We start from the raw sequence: 20,721 nt of genomic DNA on the forward strand, positions 1-20,721 counted from the left end.
AATTTACCGTTTATTGATATTCATTTGTTTATAAATATGTATATTAGCAAAATCGGCTGCAGGAAACATATATAGGTTATTATTATAGATGTCCATACTACTCAAAAAATTTGGTTTCGTCCTGGAGGGGGCTGTGTCACCAACAGAATATTTTTTTTCTTATTTCTCTGAACTACAAACTAAATTTTATCTTTTATTTTCACCTCAGTGACTTATTAAAATAAACATTAAAGAAGTTCTCAGGGACTTTCGACCATCGATAATACTGTAATATTTCATTCTGCGTTTACATTGTTCAAAAATACTCATTAGTTTTCTAAGGATTCGAAAAAAATGAATGAATTTAAAAATATCTAATTCGACCGAAATTTTGCGCCTACGCTCTCAAAAAGGATTAAAGTAATATACATTTTTGTAATCAGTATTTCAAAAGCTTTTAAATGAGGTGTCACATGATGTGATACCTATTAAAAAAAATTAAAGTTATGCCTGTCACCTGAAGAGAAATCGCGAAAAGTTCGAAACATTGATGCTGTAATATACTATGATTATTTTAAAAATCGGCCTGTCCAAGCGTTTTGCTTATGTGTTAAAAATAAATAAGTTAATATGGGGGGGGGGGGGCTAACACTTATTCCAGTGCACTGTATAAACGTAGGTATCATGCAGTGGTTGAATTCTTATTTTTGGATGGTTTAAAAGCAAGAGAAATTTATGAAAGGAATGTTGAAAGTGTATAAGGACTTTTTGCCTTAAATTTGTACAGTAGAAAGATGGATTCTTGAAATTAAACATGTTCGTACAAGCAGGGGCGGATCCAGAAAATCGATTAGGGGGGGCACATAGGGTACAAACTCAAGGAGTCTGGAATGTACCCCGATAAAATCTATTTTATCTAGTGTATTTTTGATCCGTCTGGGGGGGGGGGGGCACGTGCCCCCGTGCCCCACCCCTGGATCCGCTACTGCGTACAAGCTTTGAATACGATCCACGTCAAGAACGTCCAAAAACAGCAACAACACCCGAAATCGTAGAAAAAATACAGGATATCGTATTGGAAAATCATTGAGTGACTGAAACATATTTAGTAGAAGACTTAGGCATCTCATTGGCAGTATAAAGCAATGTTTTGACTATAAAGTATTGGGTTAGTAGTAGGAATGAAAACTGTGTTCGCAATGAGTGCAGCATTCGTTAACAATGGAACAAAAACTTATTCGAATACAACTGTCTCAGCAACATTTAAAGCGTTCTCGAAAAGATAAAGTGGATTTTGTGCATCGATTCGTCATTATTTATGAGACTTTGGTCTATCACCTATCACCATGATCCTAAATCAAAACAAAAGGCTAAATAGTGCTGTGAACCTGGTTCTTTGGCTCCGAAACCGGCTTGAGTCTAGAAATCAGCCAAAAAGGTGTTAGAATCAGTTTTTTTTGGATGTTAAAGGAATTTTGTTAGTAGTATACTTGTCAACTGGTAAAAGAATAAATTCTGAATTTTATTACAACCTGTTATAGGTCTGGATCCCGCGTATGAAAAAAAAGTTGATTAATAGCTAGCTGAAAATTTGTTAATAGCTTAAGGGTGTCTAGTCGGATAAACTTTGATATATGGGAACACAGGAACAGGGGCAGTTTTAATTGTGGAACAGGTTAAAAATTTGGAACGGTCACACCACGAAAACGGCACATTTATTTTGTCCAACAGAACAGACTTAAACTCTTCGAACAGAGATTAAACTCTCATGCAAAAAATCGGACTGCTATTTATCACCAAATGGGCGTTTTAATGAGTGGAACATGTAGAATATGTCAAATGACAGGAATTATGACAGGTGATAAATAGCAGTCTGATTTTTGCATGAGAGTTAAATCTCTGTTCGGAGAGTTTAAGTCTGTTCTGTCGGACAAAATAAATGTGCCGTTTTCGTGGTGTGACCGTTCCAAATTTTTAACCTGTTCCACAATTAAAACTGCCCCTGTTCCAGTGTTCCCATATATCAAAGTGTATCCGACTACACACCCTTAAGCTATTAACAAATTTTCAGCTTGCTATTTATTATTCAACTTTTTTTTCATACGCGGAATCCAGATCTATTAGACTAGCTGAAGGAAATTCAAGAAGTAATAAAAAAGAGAAGAGAATATAATAATAATTATTATAATAGCAAGGATATAGGTCTGAGACAGATCTTCAAAACTATACGGTCGCCAGAAACGAAGAAACGAAAGTAGCAATAGCAAAAGCTTAAAAATTCTTTTATCTACTCTATGTCATATTATGTATAAGTTTTTAGTTTGTGAAAACTGTCATTATAGAGCAGTGCGTGAAGGATTTAAAGTGTGCGTGAAGTAACAATGTATTTTAAATGGGATTTACTTTTTCGCACTGTTTTGACCTTCGCGTTGTCATGGTGACAATCCTTAACTTTCGCGTTTTCATGGTGATGACAATATGAGCAATGAATTACAACAAAAGTTTTGACAGTTTTGTGGTTTGAAAGTAGTTAGAATTTTTAAATGTCAAAGTTCTAAAAATTATAGAATAGAAATGAATTCCAGTGACGAAGAGTTACAGCTTTTTTTATTTATCGTAGATAAAATATTGTATGAAACTGTGCGTGAAGTACTTTTTGCGAACTTACGCGATTTATAGTACTCGCTCCGTTGTCGCTTGTGCTCTAAAAATCGCGTGCGTTCGCAAAAAGCATACTTCACGAACTGTTTCATAAATAACTATTTTGGGTGTTTATTTTTAATTGTTTAAAAATTAAAAACTTTAAATCTTTTACCCTTTCGCTGTAGTCTTACTTTTTTATATATTAATATATTATATTAAATTATATACGCAACAATATGAATTTAGAAGCTTTTCGCTTGGCACTTTTACAATCACTTTCGACACCATTCAAAAAACACCGATTCCATTATCGACTAAACTTTGAATAGGTAGGTATAATGTATAAAGACTCCGCAAAATTCGGCTAAGGGCCGAATCAATTATCTTTTAGTGAACTTATAACCTGTTAACTTTTTCTTTATTAGAGCCAATGATTGATTTAGAGATTATGGTAATGTTCCATATAAGAATGCTTTGAACAGTTTACCCAAAGGTTTTTTGGTTACTAATTTCCTAAAAGGGTCATAATAAGTATCGATCGAGATATTTTATGGTCGGGAAATTATAAAATAATAACATATCGGGATAAAAAGTAAGAAAGCGATTATTTCGAAGGTTTTTAATAACAGGTATGATTCTTCACCACACTTACAAATACTTACAAAAGTATTCATATTAATAATTGAAAAACATTGATTTTTGTTCTTTTTTATTATTCGGTCCCTTCTTTGGCTGCCAGAGATCTTCCACTCTTCTTATTATTGTACTGACAACAGATATGCTGCATCAGTTTCTTATTTCCCTGGATCATGAATGTTGCTTTCGTCCAGTGCCCCTTCGATCTTCAACTTTACCCATCAAGAAGACATTTAGGAGATAATATTTGTTATTTCGTTGAATATGGCCCAAGTCAGCTTCTTCTCAGCTGAATTTAAAACTAAGAATCAAGTTCCTAAAATTGTATGTATATCCTGTATTACTAGATATATTCATCATCATCATTCTCTTTGCCTTATCCATATGCGGGGTCGGCTTCCCTAATTGCTTTTTTCCACACAATTCTATCTTGGGTCATATCAATGTTAATCCCCTTTACCAACATGTCCTGCCTTATCGTCTCCCCCCAGGTCTTCTTTGGTCTTCCTCTGCTACTCCTTCCAGGAATCTGCACTTCAGCTATTCTTCGTATTGGGTGATTAACGTCTCGACGTTGAACATGACCAAACCATCTTAACATATGCTGTCTCATTTTGGCATCAATTGGTGCAACACCTAGACTTCCCCTAATATACTCATTTCTAATTTTATCCTTCTTTGTCACTCCACTCATCCATCTAAGCATTCTCATTTCCGCCACATGCATTCGTTGTTCCTCTTTCTTTTTCACTGCCCAACATTCAGTTCCGTACATCATAGCCGGTCTTATGGCTGTTTTATAGAATTTTCCCTTCAGCTTCATTGGAATTTTTCTGTCACACAACACACCACTCGCTTCTTTCCACTTCATCCATCTAGCCCTAATTCTACTGCATGCATCTCCATCTATTTCTCCATTACTCTGTAATACCGATCCTAGGTACTTAAAACTATTGCTTTTCACAATCATTTCACCATCCAAAGATACCATTTTATTTGTAGTAACTCCATCTTTAAATGAACATTCCAAATACTCTGTTTTTTGTCCTACTAAGTTTTAAACCTTTTTCCTCCAGAGCTTGTCTCCACTGTTCCAGTTTTTGTTCTAAGTCTCTTTCACTATTTCCTATTACATCATCAGCATACATTAGGCACCATGGAATAATACCCTGTAGTTTCGCTGTTATCTGGTCCAAAACTAATGAGAATAAATAAGGACTAAGCACCGAGCCTTGGTGCAATCCTACTTTCACCTGAAATTTATCAGTCTCTCCCACACCTGTCCTAACACTAGTCGTTACTCCCTCATACATATCCCTCACAATCTTTACATATTCGCCAGGGACTCCTTTCTTATCGAGTGCCCACCACAGAATCTCTCGAGGAACTCTATCATATGCTTTCTTAAGATCAATGAATACCATATGAGCGTTGGTCTCTTTATTCCTGTATTTTTCCATCAGTTGTCTTACCATGAAAATTGCATCTGTTGTTGATCTGCCCGGATGTGAAATCTGAATCATGAAGGGTGATATGATGAACAAATTAGAAGCCTTCGAGATGTGGTCGTATGATACGATATCGTAGAATGCTTAAAACCTCATGGGTTCAACGTATTTCAAAGATAGATGTCTCAAACAGAATAGGTAAAGGCAAAGATGACTTGACGAAGATGATAAAAAAGAGAAAACATGAATAACTGGGACATATAATGAGAGGTAGCAGATACTGGATACTGCAGGTAATACTGAACGGAAAGCCCGAGATAAAAATAAGAATTGGTAGGAAAAAATATTTATGGTTAATTATGGCTCCGAAACCTTCGTCGATGGACTGGCTTATCAACAGATGAATTGTTACATGTCGCACAAGATCGAGAACGATATCGACAAATTGTCACGGAAGTTACCCACGCCTAAAATTTGGACACGTTACTAAAATAAGAAGAAGGTCTAGGTCTGGAACCTTTCGCTGCTTAACGATTTGGGGCTATGTAAATAATGTGGTCTTGTAGACTTCTTCTTCTTCAGGTGCCATCTCCGCTACGGAGGTTGGCAATCATCATAGCTATTTTAATTTTTGAGGCAGTAGCTCTAAATAGTCGTTTTGAGCTGCATCCAAACCATTCTCTGAGTTCTTCAGCCATGAAATTCGTCTTCTGCCGATGCTTCTTCTGCCATCTATCTTTCCCTGCATTATGAGTCGCAGGATGCCATACTTCTCGCCCTTCATCACATGTCCGAGATACTGTAGTTTTCTTTCTTTAATTGTAAGTTCAACTTCCTTCTCTTTACCTATTCTTCTCAGTACTTCATTGTTCGTAACTCTATCTACCCAGGAAACCCTCATAATTCTTCTATAGGTCCACATTTCAAAGGCGTTAAGTCGTCTCATTGTCTCTACATTTAACGTCCATGATTCCAGTCCATAGTATAGTACACTATATACGTAACATTTTGTTAGGCGTACTTTAAGAACTAATGTTAAATCTTTGCTACATAGGACCTTTTTCATTTTCATAAAATTAGAACGTGCTTTCTCGATTCTGACTTTGATTTCTGCAGAGTAGTCATTATTTTCGGTTATAAGTGTTCCTAGGTAAGTGTACTTTTTTACTCTTTCGATCTGCTGGCCCTCTACTATCAAGATTTCGTTAGTTAGTAGACTAGAAGAGAAAAATTAGACAATTTTTTAATGACATCAATTGTAAAGAAGCATCAATAAAATTTGCTATGAAAAATAAAAATAACTCATCATTTCTCTACCATCATCACTATCATTATTCCTTAGTGCTCCATTTTAGACAGTGTTTAATTTTTTTTACCCTTAACTTTAACTTAAATATTGCTAATCAGACTGGAAGAGATAATTCTGCTTTTGTGTAAATACATATATTATACAGGGTGTCCCGAAAAGATTGGTCATAAATTATACCACAGATTCTGGGGTCAAAAATAGGTTGATTGAACCTCACTTACCTATATACAATAGTGCACACAAAAAAAGTTACAGCCCTTTGAAGTTACAAAATGAAAATCGATTTTTTTTCATATATCGAAAACTCTCAGAGATTTTTTATTAAAAATGGATATGTGGCATTTTTACGGCAGCAACATCTTAAAAAAAAATTTAAGTAAAATTTGTGCACCCCATACAAATTTTATGGGGGTGTTGTTCCCTTAAACCCCCCCAAACTTTTGTGTACGTTCAAATTAAATTATTATTGTGGCACCATTAGTTAAACACATTATTTTTAAAGCCTTTTTGCCTCTTAGTACTTTTTCGATAAGCCAGTGTTTATCGAGATATTTTGAATATTTGTCGAATCCACCACATATTTATATATGGTTAAGTGTGGTTATAGAGACCTGTTAATAATCTGAAAATTTATTTATAATTTACATTTTTAGGTATATTTTGAAAAAGAAGCTACATCTCGATAAAAGGTGACTTATGAACAAAAGACTAAGAGGCAAAAGTTTTAAAAACACTGTGTTTAACTAATGGTACCACAATAATAGTTTAATTGGAACGTACACAAACATTTGGGGGGTTTAAAGGAACAAAACCCCCATAAAATTTTTACGTAAATATATTGAAAAAGAAGCCGCATCTCAATAAAAACTGGCTTATCGGAAAAATACTAAGAGGCAAAAAAGTTTTAAAAACGTTGTGTTTAACTAATGGTACCACAATAATGAATTAATTGGAACGTACACAAAAGTTTGGGGGGGTTTAAGGAAACAACATCCCCATAAATTTTTTATGGGGTGGACAAATTTTACTATAATTTTGTTTTAAGATGTTCCTGCCATAAGAATGATACATGTCCATTTTCAATAAAAAATCTCTAATAGTTTTCGATATATTGAAAAAAATCGATTTTAATTTTGTAACTTCAAACGGCTGTAACTTTTTTTGTGAGCACATTTGTACTAAGGTAAGTTAGGTTCAATCGAACTATTTTTTACCCCAGAATGTGTGGTATAATTTATGACCAATCTTTTCGGGACACCCTGTATAAACGGCCGTCGCGCTGTCAAACATTAACAAATGCTAAATTCATAAATTCATTTTACAAAAAAATTACAAATAAAAGTAAAATATAAACTATTCACATATTTAAACATATCCTAAAATCCTTATAGAACGTCTACGCTAAAACATAAATCCGTCATTTACCACTTTTTCCCATAAAACGAGAACATTAATAATCCCTTTTCGGGAGAGCTGTTAGGTTGCAGATGCAATAATAGAAAAGTGAGACTATTTCGTTTTTTAATTACGGTCATTTCAATTAAAGCAGTGTATTGGGGCAGCTCAAAAGGTGTCAGGTTACACAGGCGGCAACTTTAAAAGCGGCCGCTTAATAGTACCAGAATGACGTAACAAATCGCTAGGAACACTTTTTGCTCGCTTTTTAAATAACCAAAAGGGGCCAGAGATTTTTAACAATGTATTATAGACCTGTGCAATGTAGAACAGTATTTAAAAATAATTAGAATTTATATTTTTGTTTTATGTTATACCTACATATTAATTTCAAGTAATAAAAAATAAGTGTCTTGTATGCGATCATTTATACAACATTATCAACTTTGCATCATTATCATCATCGTCTCCGTTCAGTCTTTCGGATTATTACGGCTTACGTTTTCGCCTATTCTGGGCTGTTTTATTTTCATGATTTTAGTCATGAGTTATTTTAGTCCATCTCGAAACTTTTTTGATCATCTTATTTACCGATCTTGTGATGATGTGACATATCTAACCATTTGAAGCTTTTGCTTTAATGTGCATTCGTTTCATTACTGTTTTTCTATGTCGTTCTTTTATTTCCCTATTCTATGTACCCTTTGCTTCCTTTATCGTACCGAAGGCGGTTTAAAGCGTGTGATACACACGCGAGTAAGTACGGGAATTTATGGCTCGACGACCTTTTTCGCGCGTGTATCACAGCAAGTACGCGTACTTTAAAGCATGTGATACACACGCAAACTTTGAGTACGCGGATTTAAAGATCGCGGACTTACTCGGCTCGCCGTCGGTGATACACGACATAACTCATTGCGATGTCGTTGAGAGAAGATGCTTTGTGCTAATTGTGAATTAGTTTCAGGATTTCATCTGTCATTCATGATTTTTTCTTGATTAGGAAAGGTTGCAATGTGGGGATAAGATTTAGGAAAAGTTGCAATGTGGGGATAAGCTTTCATGGTTTGGTCACTTCGAGCAGAGAGCAGCAGGCCTACGCCTCTCCGATGATGGCTCAAATAAGGGTCGAAAATCGTCGATTCAGAGTGCTGGACTGCGCTCCCTATTCTAAGTGAAAAATAAGATTGTTTTGCCTTCGTATTGCAACTGAATAAAAATGGTATACATTTTTATTTTTATTTTATATTAGTATTACTCCCATAGAGTAACTAGGTCCATTTTCCGTTGGAACTTTACCAAGCTGCAGACGGGAGTTGTGAATTGCATAATGTAGAATTTCTTCCCTTTTGTCTTCACTGCAGCATCCATCTGGCTTGCATATTATAGAAGCCTTGGAGGTGTCACCAAGGAAATGGACCAATAAGTTTTCAATTTAAAAATCTTTTAGTAATATTTTTAATATTTTTCAATATTATTAATGGTGCTATTAGGATTGAAAACATAACCTTTCAATTGCCAGATAACGCTAGTCATCCATATACAATCCATACACGTCAGCTGCAATGTGGGGATAAGCTTTCATGGTTGGTTACTTCGAATAGAGAGCAGCAGGCCTAGGCCTCTCCGATGATGACTCCAATAAGAGTCGAAAATCGTCGATTCAGAGTGTTGGACTGCGCTCCCTATTCTAAGGGCCGGTATTTCAATAGCTACTTAAGCTTTTGCTTAGCTAAGCCTGTGTCAAAAGTTAAGGAGAAGCTTAAGCCGGGTGCCGCATTTCCATCATTTCCTTAACTAAACTGATGCTCAACTGTAAAATTAATTGGTTTGGTACCTCTGAATACGTCAAAATGCCAGAACTAACTGTTCTGAGGTGAAAACCACTACTGTTGACGTTTAATTTTATATTGTCATCTGTATCAATGTCAATTACTTCACTTAATTTTGTGTACATGGTACATGTGTTGTTAGTTCTATATTGTCTATATTTTCTCTGGTTATATTTTTATTGTTATTTTGCATAAGCAATAGATCCGTCTTTGTAATTTTGTTTATTGGATATATTCCTTAAAATGTCAAATTCGAATGTAAGTTTATTTTTGTAAATAAATAATAATAATTAGTAGAAATAAATAATTTTTCCGCAAATCGCCAGGAAATTTTGACATTCCTGTCAAAATTTCTTGAAGAAAAAGTCAGGACTTCCTTACTGTAAGGAAATGTCATTTCCTTACTGTAAGGAAATTATATTTCCGTACAGTTGTTAGTGTTCTATTTATAAGCGTCAAGTTTGACAATTCAACCTCAATACGTTTCCATAGTAACCCAAGTAATTTTATTAGGAATTTCAAAGCACCATTTATTTGGGAATAAAATTATCGCGTTTTTTTTAAATCAATCAATATCTGTCGAATTTTAAACGATTTGCGGAAAAATAGTATGTTTACCTCGTAGGAAAAGCCACATTCCTGGACTCTGTGTTGCTAAGTCTCGGCTTGCGCCCCGACTTAGCAATCTTCACAGTCGTCCAGGAATGTTAAGCTTTTCCTACCCGGTAAACAATGTACTATTCATGTGCCTACACCTTTAAAAAGTAGTAAGAATTTTAATACCTAATCGTTATTACGATTAATAAATTAATAGATTAATAGATTATTATTTAATAATCTAATAATAACGTTATTACATTACTCAAAAGTTGGTTTTCAAAATAACTTTCTAATTAATAATTTATAGAAATAACCTCAAAAAACCGAAAACAAATTTTAAGCAAAGGCTTAAACCAAGTCCCGCGCGAGCTTAAAATTATTTGGTTTAAGCCTAGGCTTAAGCCTCAAATTGAAGTGGAAATACAGGCAACTAAGCTTAAGCAAAGGCTTAAAGTAAGCTTTGGCTTAAGTGAGGTTGGAAATACCGGCCCTAAGTGAAAAATAAGATTGTTTTGCCTTCGTATTGCAACTGAATAAAAATGAAAAAATGAAATGGTTCGGCTGTATTTTCGTTTTGCAACGAAATTGAAAATGGTTATTCATTTTTGATTTACATTTACTCTGTGTGGAGTATGAAGGGAACCATTGTCGTTGGAACTTTACCGCGCTGAGCAGATGGGACGTGAATTGTAAATTGTAGAATTCCCTCATCTTCCTCAGTCTCAGCATCCGTATGGCTTGCAAATTGTAGAAGCCTCGGAGGTGTAACCAGAGAAGGTTCCCATTGTTTTCATTCTGGTGGGATGTAGAATAGCATTATGTTGTTTTATATGCCATTAGAGTGAAAACTTAGTATTTTTTTGAATAAAAATGGTATACATTTTTATTTTTATTTGCTTAATTAATTTATCTGATTTTAAGTGTTTATCCTTTACATTGTGAACTTTCTGTAATCTGTTTGATTATATGTTCTTCGTTTGATTCATCTCTCTTTGTTCTAATCTCTGGCAATTCTTTTGTAGGTCTGGATTTGATGTAGGTTTTAAAGTATTAAAATTACTCAAGAAATCAATGTTCAAACTCAAGAGGATCAATGTGATCAAGTGAATTAATTCGTGACGAAAAATGGTTTAAATATTGAAAAAGAAGTACATTTTAAGTCGTATATAAACAAAAAATTCATTAATAATATATTCATTCATTCTTAATATTTATCTATTTAGTATAGATATTGATATTATAGTATTCAGCGTATTCAGTATTCAGCGATTTCGCATTTATGTTTTTTTTTTATTTTTTCTCTTACATCGAACACAACAACAACAATGCAATTGATACGATTACAATAACAATTAAAGGAAATTACTAATAAGTGTAGATATACCTACTGATCTCTGGGATCCGTATTACGCCATGATTGAATCGGCCATTTTAAAATGTACCTGTTTGCAGTCAGAATGCGTAACGCGAACAATTCTTCACAGTCGAAGAGATTTAAAAAAGAAAGTAAACAACACAATTAAAATTACAACTAGCCAATGCCGATATGCTTATAATAAATGTAGGTGGTCTACCGATTCAACTTGTTAGAAAGAGAAATCCTAAAGAGTAAATATAAGTACAAATGTAGAGAAAATGATCTTGTTTGTTATCAAACATTGCACTGAATTATAATAATAATATAATTAAAACGTCTTTAGTTTCTTTCAATATAAACATGAAATCTTCTTCTAGAGCCGACTCCATTAATGAAGGTTGACTATACCAGTGGCGGCTGGTGACTCAAAAATTTGGTAGTTCTGCAGTATTTTTTGGTTTTTTTTTAATTCAATATCTTTTAATCGTTGTATTTTACAACGAGGCTTTTAGTTTGATATTTTACACCATATATTTATTCATTATATATCTATTAAAAAATAATAAAGAACTTACCGATTTTCTTCTTTTCAAATTGAAGATAAATCCAATTATATCAAAAATAGCAATGGTACATTATGGCACACTAGTAATTGTTTTATAGTTTATGTTTTTAGTAGAATTTTATCGATAAATACGCGAAACTAAGGAATGCAAACGAAAAAACACTACAAACAAAATCGCCACAACAATAATTGCATTATAGGGTCTTACGAACTAACTACACACAGAGTCAAATATATTATTTTTTTTTATAAATAAGCTCGATTCGTCGATTTTTTTTTAAAGCAAACTTTTTCATTAAAGTTTGGTATTTCTTTTATAAGTGTTTTTTCTACTGACAACATGGTTAATGCTACAAGTCGGTCTTCAGTCATGGAATTTCTCAAGAATGTTTTAATCCGTTTTAAACTCGAAAAACACCTTTCAGCTGCCGTACTCATGGGCACTGTAATTAGAATTTGAAGCAGTTTTACAGTTTCTTGAAAAGGCTCTGTTAAATTATTTTCAATTAAAAATTTTAAAAAAGGTATTGCCCCATTAATGTCTCTACAGTCTCTTCTAAAATAAATAACAGATAATTCAGTCTTCAAGCGCTCCCTATCTAAATTTGGATATGACGCGCAAGTCAGGCTTAAATTATCATCTGGGAAATTAGCATAATAATTATCAAATTGCTCAGGATAAAGCAATGAAGTTGCAAGTAGGTGATTTTTAAAAGCAAATCTATCATTTGCACAATTTATGATTATATCACAAACTTCGATAGATGCTCTCCGATGATCTACTGGACTGTTATCCTTCCGTAACCTTTTAGTTGGTAATGGTTCAACGCATAAACTAGAACCTTGGTCAATGGTATCATCTATTGAATTTCTAACTGAATTCATGTATCTTTCGAAATCTGTCACCTTTTTATTGATTTCCAAAGGATCCGTTTTAGTCTTTTGAAGGGCATTATACAAAACGTCTACTTGTGGCATTATGCGACGGAAAAATGTTAACCAAAAAACAAAATTTTGATCCACTAGTATTCTTCGAATGGAAGACGCTGAACTACAGACAGCTGCCTTATCAAACGATTCTTCTATTTCTTCCATAGGTACATTCGATAAAAGAAGATCGATGTTCAAACACAACATTAACAGTTCGAATATTGAAGTTCCAGCGAGTTGGAGCACCATGAGGAATTTTCTTTTGGACGATTTTATCTAAAACTGCCACTCGTTGTGGCGAATTTTTAAAAAAGGTAGGGATTTCATTTAAATTTCCAAAAAAAAGTCTAACTTGAGAGTTTTCGGAACAAGCCTTAGACATTATTAAATTTAATTGATGCGCGTAACAGTGTACAAAATGAGCAAATGGATATTTTTCTTTGATTCTGGCTTGAACTCCTGCGTGCTGTCCACACATGACCGCTGCCCCATCATAACTCTGAGCAATTAGTTTATTATTTGAGTTTTCCAGGATAGGATCCAAAACACTGAAAATGTTTTTGCTTAAAGTATCTGCATTTAATTTTGAAGGTACCAAATATGTCCAAAATCGTTCTACCGGTGCTCCATTTCGACAATATCTAAATACTACAACCATTTGTGATTTTGCTGAAATGTCTGTAGTCTCGTCGGCCATGACAGCTAGATATGGAGATTCCCGAATTTCCTCCAAAATTTTATCCTGGCATAATTCCAACATGCAGTCCAAAATATCATTTTGAATTTCTTTAGAAATGCCCTTAAAAACCGTCGATTCTTCCAAGTGTTGTGCTAAAGTTCTATCCAATTCAGCAGTAAAATTTATGAGGCCGCGAAAAATTCCAGGATTGTCGGATGTTTGTGTCTCGTCGTGTCCCCGAAGCGCCAATTCGAAAACACTACAAAATTTTATGCATTCTATAATTTTTGAGAGAACATACCTATTTTTTGTTACAGCTTCATTGAATTTTTGAATATTTATCCAGTATGCAGAATCTAACTGTTCTTTAATATTCACGGAGCCTAATAAAGCATATTCCATTTGATTGTGCAAATGATGCTTAGAAGTTTCGTGCTTTTTTATTTTATCACTTAAATGTACTAAGTCTGTTACACCAACTTGCGTCCATGACTTATCACCTCCAAAGAGTACACAAGGAAAACAGAAAAGAGCGTTTTTTCTGTTGCAGCCACATATCCAACTATTTCTCGTATAAATATCGCAATTAAATTGTCGTTTGTAATTTTTCCCTCGGCTTGATCCTTCTTTTTCGATTTTAATATCCGGCAAAGGACGTGCTTTGCATTTTAATTCTAGTTTTTCGTCATAAGAATATTTAAAGAATCTCTTAACATTAATCAAATTATAAATAACATCCATCCTGAACAGCACTTTTATTCTCATATACTTAATATAAATACCGAATTACGTGCAGGACAACTTATTTTAACAGTCGTCGCGTCGCGATCACCGATTATTTAAAATTACAATAAACGTAGGTTTCTACACACTAGTTCGAACTGCGACAAATGCAGCTCAAATATTGCTTTCAGTCGTCGCCTGAAAAGTGTAGGCGAGGGTTGAGCGGGTGTTATCGGGGATATCTTTAACAGTTCACAGCTCGGAGTAGCACCGGTCCGGTCAAATAAGTGGGACTTGCTATCGCCATGAGATGCGACGGACAACAGATTAAAATAAAGGCGGCCATGCACGAAAACCATCTAAATGAATTTAGATTTTATAAGTAGTGATATTTTTTATTTAATTTTCAAAGTAATTTTGTTTGGATTATTTTGGTGGTTCTGCAGCTCCGCAGCACTTATATACCAACCGCCACTGACTATAACCATTGCAAATTCGTCTCTACTCTATCTTCTGATTAACCTGATCCAGTCGCGAATGTTTTTAGGCCAGGATATTTGTCGTCCACCAGGACCCCTTTTTTCTACGATTTTACCCTTCATAATCAGTTGTAACAACTCATACTTATCATTTCTAAGTATGTGCCTCAAATATGCCATCTTTCTCCTTTTAATGGTGGTCAAGATTTCTCTGTCTACTCCCATTCTGTGCAATATCATTTCGTTTGTAGGTACAGTTGAGTCCGCGAGTCTTTACCCGTGCGTCATTAATACTTGGCGAGATAAAACACATACTTTTTATCTAGACTAGCATCATTCTCTTCCACGCATGAAACTCTCTGATTGGACTAGAATATGGTTCGGCTGTATTTTCGTTTTGCAACGAAATTGAAAATGGTTATTCATTTTTGATTTACATTTACTCTGTGTGGAGTATGAAGGGAACCATTCTCGTTGGACTTTACCGCGCTGAGCAGATGGGACGTGAATTGTAAATTGTAGAATTCCCTCATCTTCCTTAGTCTCAGCATCCGTATGGCTTGCAAATTGTAGAAGCCTCGGAGGTGTAACCAGAGAAGGTTCCCATTGTTTTCATTCTGGTGAGATGTAGAATAGCATTATGTTGTTTTATATGCCATTAGAGTGAAAACTTAGAGTGAAAACACTTCGTGAGTGTCAAACTAAATTTTAAATTAAGTATTAATAAAATATCAATGACATTTGATAGTGAATTTAATTATTATATAAAATAAATAAGATGTTCAAAAATACAATTAGAGTATATATTTTAAAAGCAATAATTTATTAACAGCTTTAAAAAGGTTTTTATACGAGTATACGGCATTTAATGATAAATGGACTGTTCCATTCGTTATGAAATGAAAATTGTTATTATAATCGGTTCGCTAAACTCGACACAACAGGCTTGTGATTTTAGTAGGTAATTTTTTTGTTTTTTGCCAATTTTGCCAAAATTGGCAAGATTACTAATTATTTAGTACTTATTAACTATTTAGTAATTATTTTTTTTGCCAAATTGGCAAAATTATTGACTAAAATCACTAGCCAGTTGTGTCTGAGTTTAGCAAACCGACTATATGAAATAATATTGTTTGGAATAAAAAAATTATGATCTGATATGTGCAATTACATCCTTCTAATGGAAAAAAATATTTGAAGATTTTTCTCAAATTATGGATACCAACAACATTTTAATTTATAACTCTTTTATTTTTAATTTGACGAAGAAAAGTTATTCTTCATAAAAAGCTCTTCATGCTCTAAGATTTATGATGCAACCATCATATATCAAATTTTATTAATTTTATACGAGGTATATAAAAAATATGAATTTCGATCAAGAGTAAAGTGACATTAAAACATAATTATTAATTCTAAACAACTTTTCATAATAGCAATTTTCCATATTAGGAATTAAAATACGTAAATAAACAAAGTTTTCGTAGATAATGCTCGCATTTTCAGCTTGTTAAAATATGTATTCTCTGATTTCCAGATAAGTCCAGTGACAACGAAGGAGGCTCAGACTGTGAAAGTGAACCAGGGATTCCCCTAAAACGAAAACAACGTCGATCTAGAACTACCTTCACCGCCCATCAACTAGATGAGTTGGAAAAAGCTTTTGAAAGAACCCAGTACCCGGATATATACACCAGGGAGGAGCTAGCCCAAAGAACTAAACTCACGGAAGCCAGAATACAGGTATTTATATGCTAATTCATAAAACTTTTATATCCTTCCTTCTTCTTTTACTTCATTCTGGGAATTAGACATTTTTTTAATATTTGGCCATCTTTCGGCATACTATTCTTCCTCACGGAACGTCTTTATTTCTTGGTCTAACAAGTTTCGTAATCCTCTCCACTCTTCTGAAAACTTATTCCATTATCTTCACCTTATCACTCAACTTTCAGTTATATAACAGAATAGGTGAGATTATTGTCTAATCTTTGTAAAAGGGTGCTTTGGAAATTGTTGTTAATTTTGCGGTGTATAATAATTCATTTTAACTAATAATTTAAGTAATTGTTATTTTTCTTGGAAATGTATGATTGCGAAACTTTTGTGGTAAACTGAATTCTGTTGTGAGATATTTTAAACTTTCAAGGTCAGATATTATGTCAATCATACCAAGCTAATTGTTCCCCAATCAGTAAATGAACCCATGTATCGGCCTACTAAATTCGTCGTTTCATCTACGCAAATGTAAAAATAATTGTTTCCTATTTCGAATCTATTTTTTTCTTTGACAGACAAGTATAAAGAATCATCATTGTTTCTTCTTAAAGGCCTATGCCTGTAAATTACAGGGTTCCTTCCTTCCATGTCTCACTCTCCATTTCTCTATCTATTAAGTCCTAGAATGTTTGCATAGTATTTTGAGAGGTTATAATAAATAATATGACGGACAGTCAATTTTACCAATAATTGAATGAAACGAAATGTTTTAAGCTTGGATCCCGCGTACCAAAAATAGTTCAAAAAAAGTACAAAAAAGTGGAACGTGATTTTAATTGTGAAACGTGTTATCCTAACAAGTTTTCGATTGTGAAAACTAGCAGGTTGTTTTTAAGTTTATTCAATAGCAAACTTTATATTTAGACAAGGAAAGATCTGTTTTTAGGCGGATGTGAGAGGTGGCATTCGGATTTTTGCGGATAAAGTTAGGTGACACCTTCAGTAATAATAATTGACTTATGCTCCTTCTCAAATATGCCCGGAACATTAATAAAAAATAAAATATTTAAAAATTTCAAAAAATTTCGTTTTTTTTCTACTTTCTTTGCTTATAACTTTAAAACGATTAATTTTGGAACAAAGTCGTATAGGAATAAAACAAAGATAATTAAATTTTCTATCAGATACGATTGGTTAAAAAAGTTTTAATTTAACACCCTTGCTGCAAAATAGCAATAAATATAAAATAAGGGGGCAAAACAAGCCTGTCCTTATTCAATGTTTTTCCATCACTTAGGTTACACTTGGAATCTTCCTAATTCGCTTAGAAAATTTTTGTAATGTGCTAAAACCGTCCACCAAATTTCATTAAAATTGACTTACTAGATTTTGCATAATAATTTTGCAATCTAAACTTTTTTTAAACAATTAAAATTTTTAAAAATCTTGCACAACAAAAACTAGAACATACAAAGATTTGTCAATTTTTTTACATATAAAGAAGCACTCCACCTATCTAATGAGCTTTTACAGAATTGAAATCGGATTATTTAAGCAGCCTCAGCAATGTTTTAAAATTATAAACAATTTTTTGGCTTTTAAACAGATTAGTGCTGTGTCCAGGAGGGGGTGCTACGGACTCCTTTATTTAGATGGACGTACCCAAGTTTTTTTATGTATTTTGACCCGTAGAACACGAATTTTTTGGGTAACAGTTGATCCGGATGTCGATAAGATTGTTATAAACAAAGAACTTGAGGAATTGCATAACATTGATTTTTCGCAAAATAAAACATTTTTTTGTATTTATTGGGTAATTCTAAGCAAAAAATGTTCTAATAAGTTTTTTCGTAGGATGCATAGTTTTCAAGATAAACGCGGTGGAACATTCAAAAAATCGAAAAATTGCAATTTTTGAACGAGAAAAGTTTAAGTCAAATTATACCGGTTTTAATTATTTGCAGTGCTAAAAATTAATTTTTTTATTATTAAACAAAGCTATTTGTTTATAAGCCAAAAAATTGTTTATAATTTTAAAACATTGCTGAGGCCCCTTAAATAATCTGATTTTATTTCTGTAAAGTGTATTAGATAGGTAGAGCACCTCTTTATACTTATGTAAAAAATTAGCCAACTTCTAAATGGTCTACTTTTGTTCAGAAAGATTTTTAAATATTTGAACTTTTTTAAAAACATTTACATTGCAAATTTATTATGCAAAATCTATTACGTCGATTTTAATGAAATTTGGTAGACCATTTAAGTAAGTTATAAGAATTTTCTAAGCGAATTACTAAGGTTCTAAGTGCCACCAAAGTGGTTAAGAAACATTGAATAACAACAGGCGTATTTTGCCCCCTTATTTTGTATTTATTGCAATATTGCAGAAAAGGTAATACCTTAAGACATTTTTGACCAGTCGTATATCATACAAAATTCAATTATCTTTATTTTATTTCTGTACGACTTTGTTCCAAAACGAACTGTTTTAAAGTTGCAAAGAAAGCAGAAAAAAACCGTAGTTTTTCGAAATTTTTAAATATTTTAATTGTTTTTATTAATGTTCCGGGCATATTTGAGAAGGAGCATAAGTCAATTATTAGATAGGTATTACTGAAGGTGTCACCTAACTTTATCTGCAAAAATCCGAATGTCACCTTTCACATCCAAAAATACACGTTTTTTTTTACAGATTAGTCCTGGTCTAATTATAATGTATGAAAAAATGTTTGTCCGACAAATATGTTGGGCATTTTAATAAGTCCGACACGTAGAGTATGTCAAATGACAGGAATTATTGTATTGGTGGTATAGCAGTCTGATTTTTGTAGGACAGTTTAATGAAAGGGTAACAAATAAATTGGAAGTTCTGTCCGACATAATACACGGAACGTTTTCGTAGTCCGACGTTTGAAATCTGTAACCTGTTGTACAATTAAAATTTCCCCCTGTTCCAGTGTTTCCGTACATCAAAGTTTGTCCGACTAGAACCCGTTAAGCTGTTAACAAATTTTCAGCTTGTTATTTTATCGAATATTTTTACGAATATTTTTTGGTACGCGGGATCCAGGCCTATTTTCTTTATGAAGTTTAGAAAGGCCGTAAAAGCATGATCTAGTACAGGGGTGGCCAAGCTCCTTGATATTCCGAGAAATTTTTCAAAATTTTAAATTTTTCGCGAGCCACAATTAAACAATTATTTAAAAAGTGTAAAAAAAGATATGTATTTAATTTTTCCTGTCACATTATCTTTTCCATCTGTTTCCAGGACGACCTACTGATCTTCTACGGTCTCTCAAGAAACACTGCCTTTAACACTCTGTTTTCACCTTATCTTACCACATGACCTGCCCATCTTATCTTAACTTTTATATGTTCGACGATGTTTTCAGTACCATACGCCATACACAGTCACCAATTCTGCTTTGCTGCGCCTTCTCCACTCTCCTGTCAATTCATCTCTTTGACGGCCAAATATCATTCTAAGAACTTTCGTTTCAAATACGAGCAGCTTATTTATTTCCCGCTGATGTTTAACTTCCATGTTAAATCCATGTTTAACTTCCACATATAACAACTTGTCGAATAATTGGCATGTACAGTCTTAATTTAGATTGTATTTTTAGAAGCTTAGATCTTAATATAGATGACAGGGAATTTAATGCTTTATTCCACGCAGCTATCCTTGCTGAGACCTCTTTTTATATGTGGTTGTCATATGTGATTATCGCCCTTAGATATTTAAACTCTTTTACTGCTTCGAAGTTGTGGTCATTAATAGTTATGTTGTGCCTAACTCTTGGTATTGGATTTTTGGTTACTACTTTTTTATAGCATGTATTTCATCCTCTCTTCATTTATTCGAAGGCCCAGACTACCTGTTTCGTCCTCAAGTTGTGAAAACACCTCTCTCTAGTTTTGAATCCTAGATTCGCAAATATCCCTGTCAGCTCAGATGATATTTTTTTACTTATTACATATTTTAAGGCCCAATTGAATAGCAACAATGATAAGGGGTCTCCTTGTCTAATTTAAGATATTTTGAAATACAAAAATTAAAAGTAATTCAGGCATATTTATTGAGAGCCACAAATGATCCTTCAAAGAGCCGCATGCGGCTCGCGAGCCACAGTTTGGCCGCCCCTAAATCTAGTATATACCCTAGTTTTATTTTTCATTTGGTATTTTAAACATAGAATGAAGTATAACATATTTTTCCTTCTTAATGTAGGTATGGTTCAGTAACAGAAGAGCCAGATTAAGAAAACAACTGTCATCCACATCATCGTCCTCGTATGCACCTTTAGGTGTAGTAGGAGGACCATATAGTGCTCCCACTACTCCATACGCCTCGTCTTTGGGACAAGGTTTGGGTGATAGTACTTTCCCAAGCTCAGGAACTACTGCTTCAGGTACTAGTCAAAGTA

General features: G+C 33.6%; 1 protein-coding gene across 1 annotated transcript in view; it reads left to right on the forward strand.

Moving 5' to 3' along the window:
- Nucleotides 1-20,721, forward strand: part of LOC114328271 (protein gooseberry-like) — a 118,135-nt gene that overhangs the window by 79,901 nt on the left and 17,513 nt on the right. Inside the window, exons 4-5 of the mRNA XM_050647381.1 lie at nt 16,113-16,318; nt 20,526-20,718. Coding sequence (XP_050503338.1) covers nt 16,113-16,318; nt 20,526-20,718 — 399 coding nt within the window. The remainder of the gene's footprint in view (nt 1-16,112; nt 16,319-20,525; nt 20,719-20,721) is intronic.

This window comes from Diabrotica virgifera, chromosome 3 (assembly GCF_917563875.1).
Source record: "Diabrotica virgifera virgifera chromosome 3, PGI_DIABVI_V3a".
Taxonomy (NCBI): Eukaryota; Metazoa; Arthropoda; class Insecta; order Coleoptera; family Chrysomelidae; genus Diabrotica; species Diabrotica virgifera.